General features: G+C 35.5%; 1 protein-coding gene across 15 annotated transcripts in view; it reads right to left on the minus strand.

The window, feature by feature from the left end:
• MCTP1 (multiple C2 and transmembrane domain containing 1) overlaps positions 1 to 14,760 on the minus strand; it is a 481,548-nt gene that overhangs the window by 271,245 nt on the left and 195,543 nt on the right. For all 15 annotated transcript variants that reach the window (XM_031448470.2, XM_064482485.1, XM_031448431.2 and 12 more), the window contains exon 2: positions 1,477 to 1,591. In XM_031448470.2, the coding sequence (XP_031304330.1) occupies positions 1,477 to 1,591 (115 nt within the window). The remainder of the gene's footprint in view (positions 1 to 1,476; positions 1,592 to 14,760) is intronic.

Genomic DNA, 14,760 nt, shown 5'->3' on the forward strand with positions numbered 1-14,760 from the left:
ATTTTCCTTATTAATTTTACAGTTGCATAGTATTTCATCATGTGGACGTACCATGTTTAACCACCTCTTCTATTTATCGGCATTTTACAACTACAAAAAATGCTACAATAAGTAATTATATGTATTTAATATTGTTGGGATGGCATATCTAGGACTAGAATTTTGATCTCCTGATGCGTGATTCAATTCTGCTTTAGATAAAATGATGTAATGTAATTAAGATAGTTCTGAAGACTAAAAAATGTTATATAAATATAGCAAAATAATACTGTTAATAGCATTATTTTTCCCTCCAATTTAATGATAACTTCTTCTGAGACCAGGAGTTCAATATGATAAACATTTGTCCTCAGCTGCTAAGCCAGATGGTTAATTTTGAAATTTTCCCCTTTAAATTTTAACATTTCCAATCATACCTTCATTCATTAAGACTGTTCTGATACTTGGTAGTTTTTACTTAAATATTAAAAATATTACTTGTATCATTTCTAATTTTAAAAAAGCCACTGTTACATTAATCATTTTCTCTATTTTATTTTTGTAGAGACAGGAGATCAAAATTACACCCTATGGTCCTAATTTGGTTCCTTCCACTCCTTAAGTATGGATGTCAAATAGGGTGGGGTAGAAAAATAAGAACATGTGATCCAGGAGACTCTCCAGGTTGTCTGACAATGATTTAAATGCTTTGGACTCTCCTCCTTCCTAATGGGAGAAGGTGCACTCAAATTCAACTTCCTTTGAGATTGTGGGCCCTCAAGACCTCAGATCTTCACATCCCAAAGAGGTGATATTTCAAAATGTGCAAAGGATGCTACACAGTCAGTTCAGGGTCAATCCCTGGCCCTGCTGCTCATCAGGACTCAAGGAATACCTAATGTATCCCAGGCTAGTTCATGAGGAGACTGCCTTGGGATTTGGAATCCAGGAACTAAAGAGTATTTGCCTTGTCTTTTCCTTCATCCTGGCTTACAAAGACCCGTTTTATCCACCATGAGATTATTGCCAGGTCCAACCACATCTCAGAAAATCACTTGTTGGGACTCTCCAATGTTTGGGTGAAATGTTAGTCCAGAATTCTGCAATTGCAGCAGATTTAATGGAGCAGATGTATGCAGCAAAAAGAATTTCAGTTCTGTGAAAAGGTGAATTCTGATATAGCTTCAAAGATGTGCCTCATCTACTTAGCTGATTATGTCACCAATTACATAAAATGCAGAGTCTAACTTGTCAGCAGTTTGGTAGGGACCTTGCTAGCTGGGTTGGGACTAGTTCACAGTTTTTGAACCTGCATCATAACCTCTTCCTCCATGGTCACAGAAGTCAGAAAACATTTCCAGCCACATCATTGAACCCAACCCTCTAAAATTTATATTATACTTGATTTTTTTTTAACTTAAGAAATCACAAGAAAAACAAAGTTTATCAGAAACACATAGAATAAGCTTCCAGGTGATGTTGTTCATACGTTCTTACCTCCTCGATCTCGGGCAGCTAAACTTTGACCCCTTTTTAATGTAATGTCCAATTGGTACATTCCGGGATCGGACAAAGGGACATCTGCATTACTGGTTCCAGTAGTATTTATTTTCTAAAAAAAAAACAAGAAATACACAAAATATTAAATTTATTATCTCTGTTCTATTTCCTACAATGGGGGACCATACGTAGCTTAGCATGCACTCTAAGAATTAGTGAATATAATAAATCATCTTGTGAATTCAGACAGTATCATAATCACCTAGTTCTTTAAAGGTTTTGAAATTCACGAAATTCTTGAGACTCAAAATAAAGACATAGCAGTTACAGGAATTCTTGTTTTAATGCAGATTAAAATAATAAATAAAATACAAAAAAAATTTCCCATAGAAAGCCCTACATAATTCAACTAAGGAAGACAAACACAGAAATAGTGTCTCAAGTAAAAAAGTCAGCGACAGATGGAGAATAAAGGTATGTGAGAGCAGTCGATTTCCACGTAACTGAGTTAAAAATTAAAATGACTTATTCAGGTGACTTTATTAACTCACTTATTAGCAAAGGGGCTCATATTGATGGATTGCCATGTCTATTTCAGTCCCAACATAAAATATTATATAATTATTCAGAAATAAATTCACCAGCATTTTGACAGTATTTGTGAGAAACAAACTCTCAAAAGGACTAAATTTCTGGCACTGCTTTCTATGGAATAAAAGTGCACAAGCTATTTCTAGAACTAAAAATCTTTGCAAGGCTACCTCTATAGAATATCTTTAGCAACAACACACTAGGCATTGGGTTATAAATAAACTTGCAAGAGGAAAAACTATATTAAAATAACATATGAGAAACATATAGTAAAAATTTTACATGTCCTGTTTTATACTTTCTGCCACATTGAATACAACAGGAAAACTTTTCTTTACATATTTGAGATGACTTTAAATTCTTATTTTTTTTCCAATTCAAAATCAAATGTACTTTTGTTTTGGAATAATATACATGGATAAGGTAAAATATTAGATACATTCTGGCTCTTTTAGTTCTATAGAAATAAAGCTAAAAAGCAGCTTTTTTTTTTTTTTTTAAACATTTCAAGACCCAGATGAGATTTCCTATGGGAGCAATTGTCGGTTAAAATAAGAAGCAGCACAACTTTGACTGATAACCTAAACTCATCATCTCTCCTCTTGAAACAAAAAAAAAAAGAATTTTTTTCATGATACCCCTGTTTCTATGAATGACAGCACTCTTCTCTCAGCCACTCTGGCTGGAAATCTACAATCATTTCCCTCTTCCCACATCCAAAGAGCTGCCAAATCCCATCCAACCCATTTCCATGCTACAACTCCCTCATTGTTTTTTTCTTTTCATTCCTTTCACCATGAATTTGGATCAAGCTTCCAAACAACAGAGGAGTAAAAGGTAAAATGATTGTCTTGCTCTTCCCTAAAACATCCAATTACCCCACCTCCTTGGGGTTACCAATTATAACTATTTAGGGTATATCCTTCCACACTCTTGAAGGTCTTATAAAAACAAATACATGCATATATAGATTAATCTTCCTGCAGTTCAGTTTTCCGTTTTTGTTTGTTTCTAACAAAGATAATAGTATACTTTGGTAATTATTTTATAATTTATTTAACTTAAGAAACATATCATGGACACTTTTCTAATCAGTACATATGGATCTATCTAGATTTTTTTTTTGAGGTACATTATTTTCCACAGTGTGGGATTACATAATTTCTTCAATGACTTCCCTGTTGATGAACATATGAGTTGGTTACAGCACTTGCCACTACAAGCACTTAAGCTACAAGGACTTAAGCTTTCATTTCTCTTCTAGGATGTATGGTTCCAAAAAGGTTTAAATAGTTCACACTCCTATTAAAAGTATGCAATTGCCTATTTCTCATACCTAGTCAGCACAGGATGTTACTGATTTTCAAGTATGGTGGGCAAAAAATATTGTTTCTTCAAAACACATTTCCAGTACCACGTAAGATGTCTTTAAACTTGTATAAATGGCAGGACAGTGACAGCTCTTCACTGGGCCAAACAGAAGATGCCCACTTGAAAAGAGAGGAAGCCAACCAATGTCTTTTGAATGACTTTTCAAAGAACAGTTTGTATGTGGGTCTAATGAATAAGCAGTATTTAAATTAAAATCCAGAAAACATTTGTTAAGCTCTTAGTATGCTCTAAGCCTTTCATGAGGTTCTTTTATAGACACTGTTTCAAAATAAGTAAATCCACTAATAAATATTAAAAGTAGATAGATTTACTACTTTCTAAACAATGGAATAAAATCTATAGGAAAGTAGAAATTTTCTACCCACACTACCCCCTCCTCTAGTATCTTAAAGACAGAATTCTAAGTTTGAATGCTCAGAATCTGTATTTTTTTATAGCTTTCTTGCTCTACTCACTGCTTCTTGAAGCCTAGAATGAATAATTTATAGAGTCCCTGGCTTAACATTTAAAAATGCATATTATACTATATGCGCAAGTTAAAGAATTTTCAAAGGTAATTTTAACTATACTAGATTTTTCACTTTTGCTGTTTTAGAATTCAACACCTAGTTAAGAAAAAACTTTACTGGACTTAAACATCTATTGGCTTTTTAAAGCCTGAATAATAATTCCATTGTGTGTGTGTGTGTGTGTGTGTGTGTATTTATAGATCACATTTCCTTTATTTATTCCTAACACTTAGGTTATTTCCATAACCTTGGCTATTGTGAATAATGCTGTAATAAATGCAGGAGTGCAGACAACTATCCAAGATACTGATTTCACTTCCTCTGGATGTTACCACCTTCTCCAACTTTTTCTCCCTGTATTCCTACTCAATCGTCAAGGACCATTTCATCAGCACTTGATAACTTTCTTGTCCATTCTCACATTATATCTCAAATGCCACATTTGCCATTTTAGATTGTAAACTTTTAGCTCCAGGGAATAGCGTGTTTAAGGATCAAATTGAACAGAAATTGTGGTAGAGGCTATGAGGATAGAAAATGTCTTTAAGGGCACTTGATTCAGCTGAGTAGACACACACATGAGGATCTATAACAAAGTTTGACTACTCCATGGGCACTTTGTTCTCTTTCCTCTCCTGTGACCATGTATGGCATCTCATCTGTTTTGGCATCTTCCTTCAAGAGAATCCTTCTCAATACACTGCTCAAGTGCAATATTACCAATTGATCAAAATTGTATTGAAAATTAAACCCCATCCACTCAAGAGCTATAATTTAAGACCAGACTGTGATACAATGGAGTTATTAAATCATTGGGAGAACAGGGAAGAAAGTTGGGAAAAGAATCTGAGGTGGCCTCATAGAGATGACAATAGAGCAGTTTGAAAATATAAGCAAGACTTTGACAAGTGAAGATTTGGAAGAAAGGAGGATGGAAAAATCAACATGAGCCCCTGTGTGGAATCTAAAAAAAAAAAAAAAAAAAAAAGAACATAAATACAAAACAGAAACAGACTACTCATAGACATAGAATACAAACTTGCAGTTGCCAAGGGGGAGGGGGGTGGGAAGGGATAGACTGGGAGTTCAAATTTTGTAGATACTGACAGGCATATGTAGAATAGATAAACAAGATTATACTGTATAGCACAGGGAAATATATACAAGATCTTGTGGTAGCTCACAGCGAAAAAAAATGTGACAATGAATATTATGTATGTTCACGTAGAACTGAAAAATTGTGCTCTACACTGGAATTTGACACAACATTGTAAAATGACTATAACTCAATAAAAAAATGTTAAAAAAAATTAACATGAACCCAATGGTGACTAGTCACAAGAGGGTGCATCACTGGATGGTGTGGGAAATCACATGGAAGGGAAAACTGATTGATGTACAGTGACACCAGGCTGAGGAGAGATTCAACTTGTGGGCAACAGGAGACCACAGGCTCTTGAAGAGAGAGACAATATAGCCAGGACTCATTTAATAAGCATTTATTGTCTGTCTTTCATGTTTCCTGCTCTGGACTAAGGGCTGAGATTTCAAAGTAGAAGAAAACCTGGCCTTTCCTCTCTGTAGGATGGATGAGAATAGAGAAATCCTGTGGATATAGGAATTGTTTAAAAGGTTTTACAACAGTCCACTTTAAATCACAAGGGCCTGATATGGTCAGTGGTAATGGAAATAAAAGATGAATTTGAGAGATATTGAGGACAGTCAATCAACTGAAATATTCAACTGACAAGATGTAGGAGATATGGGAAATGGACAGATTAGTCACATAGGAGTCTGGGCTGAGCTCCTGGGAGGCTGGTGATGCTAGCAGGAGGGAGCAGAAAAGAGAGGAGGAACAAGTTTCAGGGCAACCCTGAGTCAACCTCCAAGGAGACCCCCACACCTCAATGAAAAAAGAAAGTCAAGAACTTAAGTAGATCTAGAGATACATCTCCCCTCAAGCTTACTGGAATGGTTCCAAGAAGAAAACTGGTAGGCGATTATGGAGGGATACTGGAAATATAATTTTTATGGCTATAAAGGATCTTTTTAAAATGTTTATTAAGTTCCCAAATATAAGAAAATATTAGGGAAGATGTGTCTGAAGTACTAGGCACCCATAGAGATCTAAAACAAGCTTCATCATTTTAAACATTTTTTAATCATTTTTTCAGATAGAACATTTATTTAGAGACTAGTATAGGAACTTCAAAGATAAATTTCTTCTCTCTAAACTGCCATGTCCCACGTTTAGCTAGGTGTTGCTATTTTTAAACCACTTTATACTGAGGTAGGATTGATGTGTAAAAGCTGTACATATGTAATTCACACAACTCTATGAATTTAGGAACAAGTATACACCTGTGATACCATTACCACTATCAAGGCTACACACTCATCCATCATCTTCCCAAGATTCCTCCCACCCCTTTTATTATTATTATCATTTGTATGTGTGTGTGGTAAGAACACTTAATGTGAGAAAATTTTAAGTATAGAATATGATATTGTTAGCTATAGGCACTATGCTATATAGTAGACCTTCAAAGCTTACTCATCTGGCATTACTGAAATTTTATACACTTTGACCATTCTCCTCCCATTTTCCCTCCCCCCAACCCCCGGCAACCACAATTTTACTCTCTCCTTCTATGAGTTTGACTATTTTAGATTCTATATATAAATGAAATCATACAGTACTTGTCTTTCTGTGTCTGGCTTATTTCACTTAGCATAATGTTCTCCAAGTATGTTCGTGTGGTTGCAAAGGGCAGATTTTCCCTTTTTCTTAAGGCTGAATAATATTCCATTGTATATGTATACCAAATTTTCTTTATCCATTCATCCATCAACGTACACTTAGGTTGTTTTCATATCTTGGCTATTGTGACTAATGTTGCAATAAACACGAGAGTGAAGGTATGCATCTCTTTGATATCCTGATTTAAATTCCTTTGCACAAATATCCAGAAGCGGGATTGTTGGATCATATGGAACCATAAAAGACTTCGAATAGCCAAAGCAATCCTAAGGAAAAAAGGACATAACTGGAAGCATCACACTTTCTGATTTCAAACTATACTACAAAGCTATAGTGACTGAAACAGCAGGGCATTGACATAAAAATAGATCAGTGGAACAGAATAAAGAGCCCAGAAACAAACCCACACATATACAGTCAACTAATCTTCTATAAGGGCCTCAAGAACATAAAGTGAGGAAAAGGCAGATTCTTTAATAAATGGTGTTGGTAAATCTATTTATCCATATACAAAAGAATAAAATTAAACCCTTATATTACACCATATGCAAAAATCAACTCAAAATGGATTAATGACTTTAATGTTAAGACCTGAAGTTGTACATCTTCAAGAAGAAAACATAGGAAAAAAGTTCCCTGACATTGGTCTTGGCAATAAATTTTTGGATATGACACCAAAAAAACAGAGGTGACAAAAGCAGAAACAGACAAGTGGGGCTTCATCAAATAAAAAAACTTCTACCTCAAAAAGGAAATAATCAACAAAATGAAAAAACGACCTACAGAATGGGAGAAAATATTTGTAAACCAGACACCTGATAAGGGGTTAATATCCGAAGTATGAGGAATTCATACAATTAAATTGCAAAAAAAAAACCCAAAAAACTAACTAAAAAAGGGTCAAAGGATCTAAATAGATCTTTATCCAAAGAAGACATATGAATGGTCAACAGTACACAAAAAGGTGTTCAACATTACTAACCATCAGGCAACTGAAAATCAAAACCATCATGAGATATCACCTCATGGCTGTTCAAATGGCTATTATGGAAAAAATAAAAAGATAACAAATGCTGGTGAAAACATTGAGAAGATATCCTTGTACACTTTTGGTGGGAATGTAAGAGAAATAATTTCAAATTTTAAAATTCAGAGTCCTAGACACAGAGGTTTAGGGAGGTCTCTATGACAACAGTCAATTAAAGTTTGGGGACTGTTGAAGCCAAAAGGCAGATGCATTATTTCAAATTGAAAAATTATAAGTGAAATTCATAGCCTTAGCAGGTCACTTATGGGAAAGTCATTAAAAAAAAAAAAAAAAAAAACCCGTTCAAGAGAGGAACCCAGAGAATGTGAAAGGAAGTATTTGGAAGGATTATAATGATTGGAGCACCCACAGCTTCTACTCCATCAAGCCATCATTTTTTTTAAAACTTAAGTATAGTCAGTTTATAATGTTGTGTTTGATTCTGGTGTACAGCATAGTGGCTGAGTTAGACACATAAATAATATATTCCTTTTCATATTCTTTTTCATTATATGCTATTACAAGGTATTGAATATAGTTCCCTGTGCTATATAGTAGGATCTTGTTGTTTATCTATTTTATATATAGTAGTTCGTATCTGCAAATCTCTTACTCCCAATTTATCCCTCCACATCCCCCCACCCCCGGTAACCATAAGCATGTCTGTGAGTCAGTTTCTGTTTTGTAAATAAGTTCATTTGTGTCATTTTTTTAGAGTCCATATACAAGTGATATATAATTTTTCTTTGTCTTTCTGCAAGCCTCCATTTTTAAAGAAGCCTTTACTCTACTGTTCCTAGTTTGCTTAAACTAGAACAGTTATCATGTATGGTGATGTCAGATTTCCTCATACCAAACCTTTCTGTCCCTCATTTTATAGAGACTAGTGGTTTTCAGCCTTGAGAGCTTTGGCTAGGCACCCAGGAACTTTGGGCGTAAGACCCAGGTATCAGTATTTTTCTTCTTACAGTTCCTTAGGTGATTTCAAAACACATCCCAGCTTGACCTATTGTGCTAATTATAAAAGCACATCTTTGAAAAAGCTGATACATAAAGAATTTCCAGACTTTCCTTACTTATATTATGAAACATCTGGGGAATATATATGGGAATCAGTATGAGGGTTCCCTGTGACTTTCAGTTCTGCAGCTTCGAAGGCCTTTTTACCTTGGTGAAGAAAGCTTCCACCAGAAGATATAATAGTGCTAATACATTCAAAGTTAGCCTGGCATTTAAAAATTTTCCCTTACAGGTAAAACGAGGTTACTGTGTTAGCTGGGCTGGTTGATTCTTATCATCAATAAGAAGTGGAGTTACTGTAGCAGTGTATAGAAAAGGAGAAGTGCATCTGCATTCTAGGAGACTGTCTTGGGTGAGTCTAGTACTGCCATGCCCAGTGGGTTGTAGGTTGGTTAAGTTGTTTCATATGCTCAGGCCATGCTCAGCACAGCTCTATCTTTGTCTATCAACAAAATCCTCTTCATGAAAATGAAAAACTTCATGAAAGCTTCTACATTATCAACTTTTAAAATTTAACAAACTTGTTAAGGATATCAAGAGGTATCATTGAGGATTTCTATTCAGTCATTATCAGTTTCTACAATGGAAAAAGAAAATTCAAAATGGAGTCAGTATTTCTAAGAGGGCTATTTAAAATGAAGCTGTGAGACCATTAAGGAAGCAGGGTTTACTCATGTTCTCACTGCGTAGAATCATAAATTTTTGAACTGGGCCAAACCACAAATATTCTAAGGACATTGCAAGAAACCTGCAACTTGTCACAGTACCAGACTTCCACCTTCTTCCAGTGATAGCCTTAGCAACCAAATATGTATAGATAAGAATAGCTTCAGCTTGCCAGCACCAATCGTAATTCTTTCAAAACAACTTTTGCAACCTTGTGAGTTTTCTTCCTTTATGAACGCATTTTTTTTTCTTCTCCTTGGAACACATTTTTGACTCCAACTCAAATCTGTCTCCCGAATTACAATTCTAAGACCCCAAATAAAGCCTTTATCTTTCTGCAGCTCTGCTGTGATGAATTTTGTTCAACACACCTTAGTCATTTCTCATAGTTTCTACGACATTAGAAATATCTGCACAGTGAAATTGCCATCAAGTGGAAATCAAAGGTTTTTGAAACTTAATTTTCAAAAAACAGAACTCAAAAGACCCTGAAATATTCAAAGTTCAATGAAACTCAAGGATTCACTTGTTAAGGTAATATTCTAATTAGTTAGAGGTCAACTGAGTAAATGTGTTCAAAACTGAAACCACACAGAATGGGGAAAACCAGTAACAATCAACGGGCATCACCCACTTACTCTGTCAGTCATAGTGCCCGTCCAATCCACAGCAAGAACAGCTTATGCTTAATTCTATGTAAATGTAACTTCCTTGCCCCTTGTTCATAGCTGATTACACTAGAGTTGGTACTTGAACAACAGGCAGACGTGAATAGGCTGGTCAGTGACAGGTTGTTAGTCAGCAAAAGTGTTATTAGGGAAAGGTGCTTTGGACCAAGTTCAGAGAGAAGAAAAAGGAAAAACTGCCTGCTAAAGCCAAACGGTCATAATAGAGACTGGAGAGGCCATGATGACCCATGTATAACCCCAAGTTGGCAAATGGGTGCTATAATTAAGCAGAAGTATGGGGTGGAAAGAATACACAGAGGGTAGATGTAACTCTGGAGTAGGACAGACAGACCCATCAGCAACCACAGCAGAGTATGACAACAGCTGGGCAGGAGAGTAAAGATCTGTGAACTCCCACTGCTAAAGGCCAGGAATAGCTGGGACCCGAGTGCTGTCTGCTCTGGGCGCTGTGCTCTTGGAGGTCTATCTGACCCCTGATCACCTTCTCACCTCCTTTGGTAAGAGACCTCGGCTCTGACAATGGAAGAGAGTGAGAAAAGAGCAGTAAGACTGAGCAAAAGAAACAAAGAAACAAGAAAGCAGCCAGGGAACACCAGAAATCCATGAACAGTGGGTATGGGAGAAAGTGAGCTGTAGAGAGAGGCTCCAGATAGACAGAAGTTGCCCCAGCCTTCAATTTCCCCCTCCACAACGCAGTGGTCATGGATGCTCACAAACAGATGCTCCCAAGGTGCCAGCTCAGACAGAGGCCAACTAAAGCCATTGCTCTGCAGTTACTAAGTGAGGAAAACTTGGTGTTCTTATGAATATTTTCAACAAGAATGGGGGAAAACGCTTACGGTTAAAGTAACCATATAGCTTATCATTCCAACTGGGATACTTTAGAGAGCGAAAGGGAGGGCTGTTAACAGTTACATGGCATAAACAAGCATAAACAAAACCGTCCCAGGTAAACTGCCATACATGGTTATAGTATTTAAGTTGGCCTTCAGTCAACCAGGAAGATAAACTAAGCAGAAAAGGAAGGTTGATCCTCTGGTCATACCAAAGCTTTATTATAGTTTGTTTTTGAACTGAACTACAACCCTGGGTTTAATTCTGGGATTTTGATTTTGCAATAGCCCAAACCAAAATGGATCTAGAAATACTCAGGGCCCACTAAATGGCAACATTTAACTGCCGCTGAAAAAGTACGAAATTCAGTACTCCCCAAACGTCTTTTCTGGGACTCCCACAACACTGATTACTCAGCCTTGGCTTGTCTGCTAAATTGCTTCTGTACAAGATCACTTCATTATCACTGATAGCCTTTCCAAATACACATACAGTATAGAAAATAACCTGAGGCAAAAGAAAGCAAATAAAATTCTCTTTTCCCAGTTCTTATGTACATGGACCACTCCTTTTTGTAATTAGACCCTGTAATCAACCTTTGTGTTACAAGATGCAAATTCTGATGATGAAAGGGCAGGCTTGATATCGGCTATTTAACGTCAGCCAAAAATACTTACCACTTGGCACCTTTGTTTTCTAATCTTTAAAATGGGCTAATAGATATTTCACCAAGGACTGTTTTGATTATTAGGTAAAATATGTACAAGTGCTTTGTAAATGTAAGAAATTATTTAAATATCAGCAGTTATTTAGAGGCAGGTGATGAGAAGAGCTATTATAAATGAGAGGAAAGGTTTTAGGAATTAGAACACAAAGACCTGTATACAAAGCCTGGTTATTCTATTAAGTTGCTCTGAGGCAGAGAAAAGTTTTATGAGTTCTATGAGCCTAATTTTCCTCTTCTTTAAAAAAAAAAAGAAGTGAAAATTAAAAGACATCTTGCAATTTAAAGTGCTTTATAAAGGGTCAAATTATTTACAAATGCCAAATAGGGTCTTCCTGATTTTTGTAAATAATAATATATATTATTAATGTATATACTGCTAGTGTTTATTAATGGTTATTAGAGATTAGCAAGTAGATTGTGCTCAGGTTGACTTGTCTGCTTTCAGTACTATTATATTACTTAATAACTGTCATCTCTACTATTTCACCAAAACAGTATTTGTTAGACCTAAGAACATGATAGATTTTATCTGTATTAACTCTTCTGACCATTTGTCTTTTAGTGAGTCTCCAAATATGCTCTTTCTTCCCCAAAGAAAACGAAACTGCATTAAAAAGTGCAAAAATAAAAACAAAACAAAAAACCCCCAAAACCAAAAAAAAAAAAACAACACTAAGAAAAGACTTGTCAGAAAAAGGCATAATATACTAACTTGTTTATTGATGTTATCTTCCTTGCCATGAATACTTCTGCCAATAAGTGTTTAAATAGATTAGACAGTTCTATCATCCCCCAAATTTGGGCATATGTAGAGGAAAACATCTCATTTTGGAGGACTTGAATTTTTGAGGATCTAACAATCTCAGAAAGAGAAGGTTGTGTAACAGATGTTAGCTTGATGCTAAACATTTGGGATTTTGCTGAAAAATACTTCTAGTGTTTTTATGTATCCACAACTATAAAACTGGCAGCACACATATCCATACCCTCATCAGCTTTTACGATGAACCTTATTATGCTTAATAAAGAAATCTTTTAAGACTTAAATGCTTATATATACTTCTTTTGGAATAATTCTGTAATTTTTACTTTTGTGAATTACAAGTACTTTTCATTTGGGTTCCTCCCACCCCTAGAACTCTATTATTTCTTTCAAAGGAAAGCCAGAAAAAAACCAAAGAACCAAAGTAAGGTTTTAGTGTTTCTATCAGGTATCAACTTTGTGTGAATGTCCTATCAACTCTTAAGAGCCAGTAAAATCTGTAGGTATCTTTAACAAGAACAAGAAACAGCTCTAGATCATAAACTCTACTACTACTTTTAATCTAACACTTGGTATTCTTGGGAGAAAACCATGGCAATAGTACTTTTTCTGAAAAGGAAATTAGCATATACTAATAATTTTCAACGCTCCCATAATACCCAAAACACCCAAAGTTTATCTCATCTTCATTCAGCTTTTTACTCATTCACTGTTTTTTAACCCCCTACTGAATGTCCAGCAGAGAACTAAGTTATAGAGAACATAGAATGATGTTTGACTATATTCTTTGCCTTCAAAGACTATTGTGGAGACAGTTTTGCATATAAAGTTTAAATGCCAACATGCAAGAACAAGACAAAAGGTGTCTCATGGCAGTAAATGAAAAGCCCTCTCTTCCTCCAACTTGCTTCTCCTCCTTTTTCTTCTGGATGTGACTCTGAGGCATCGTTAATAAATGCCTAGCTACCTAAGATAGAAAACCTAGCACCAAATACACCTGGCTCCAACTGTGCAAACATGAAGTCCTATCAATTATATTTCAAAAATGTTCCCTTGGTCAACTCTTTCTGCCACTCCATTCTACACCTTAATTATCTTCTGCACAGCCAACTGCTATACTTCCTGCTGGCTTTCAGACTCTGATCCTTTCATCCACTGAGTCACTTAAAATGGTTCCTAGAGAGAATTTTTTTTTAATTAAAGTATAGTCAATTTACAATGTTGTGTTAATTTCTGGTACACAGCATAGTGATTCATTTATATATATATACATACATATTCCTTTTCATATCCTTTTTCATTATAGGCTATTATAAGGTATTGAATATAGTTCCCTGTGCTATACAGTAAGATCTTACTGTTTATCCACTTTATATATAATAGTTAGTATCTACAAATCCCAAACTCCCAATTTGTCCATCCCCACCCCCTTTCCCCCGGTAACCATAAGTTTGTTTTCTATGTCTGTGAGTCAGTCTGTCTCTGTTTTGTAAATAAGTTCACTTGTCTTATTTTTTAGATCCACATATAAGTGATATCATACGGTATTTTTCTTTCTATTTCTGGTTTACTTCACTTAGAATGACAGTCTCCAGGTCCACCCATGTTGCTGCAAATGGTATTATTTTATTCTCTTTTATGGCTGTTTTATGGCCTTTACAAGTGGGGATACAAATGGTTTCTCCTTGATAGAGCTGATGTGAAGATTACATAAAATAGTAAGCGTGAAACACAGTATCCTATGTTAAACATTCTGCCTTTGTACTCTTAAAATGACAGTCTAATTATAGGTAAGAACAAAAACTAGATGATATGAAAGATAGCTCAGGATCTAGCTGAGGCTTTAAGACACACTCACAAAGGAAGTGCTTTAAAGAAGAAAGTCGGAGTAGTTTTAGGAAGTTGCATGTCAGGGATAAATATTAAGATTTGTCTATTTTCACAGATCTTCAGAACCCCCACCACTAATTGAAATGCTCTTGTGAGTACAATTTTGTGACAGTGTGTCATTCTCAATTATTCTTACCTATGGTTGGTTGAGAGGCCTGTGGGCTGAGGCATGAATAAAAAAAAAAAAAAGACCAGAAGTCAAAAACACATTTCTATTCCTTTTGAAACATGCTTTCACAGTTGTTTATAAGATTTAAAGTTCTAAAATGTCACACCACAGGGGGAGTGTTAATTTTATTTGCTCAGTACACAAGTCTGTCATAGAGAAAGGTATTTTCTAAGGGTTTTCCATATATAAACAAAATCTATGGGATTAATAAATGCTAGAGCAGAATCTGCTCTGGATAAATTA

The sequence above is a fragment of the Camelus dromedarius genome, chromosome 3 (assembly GCF_036321535.1).
Source record: "Camelus dromedarius isolate mCamDro1 chromosome 3, mCamDro1.pat, whole genome shotgun sequence".
Taxonomy (NCBI): Eukaryota; Metazoa; Chordata; class Mammalia; order Artiodactyla; family Camelidae; genus Camelus; species Camelus dromedarius.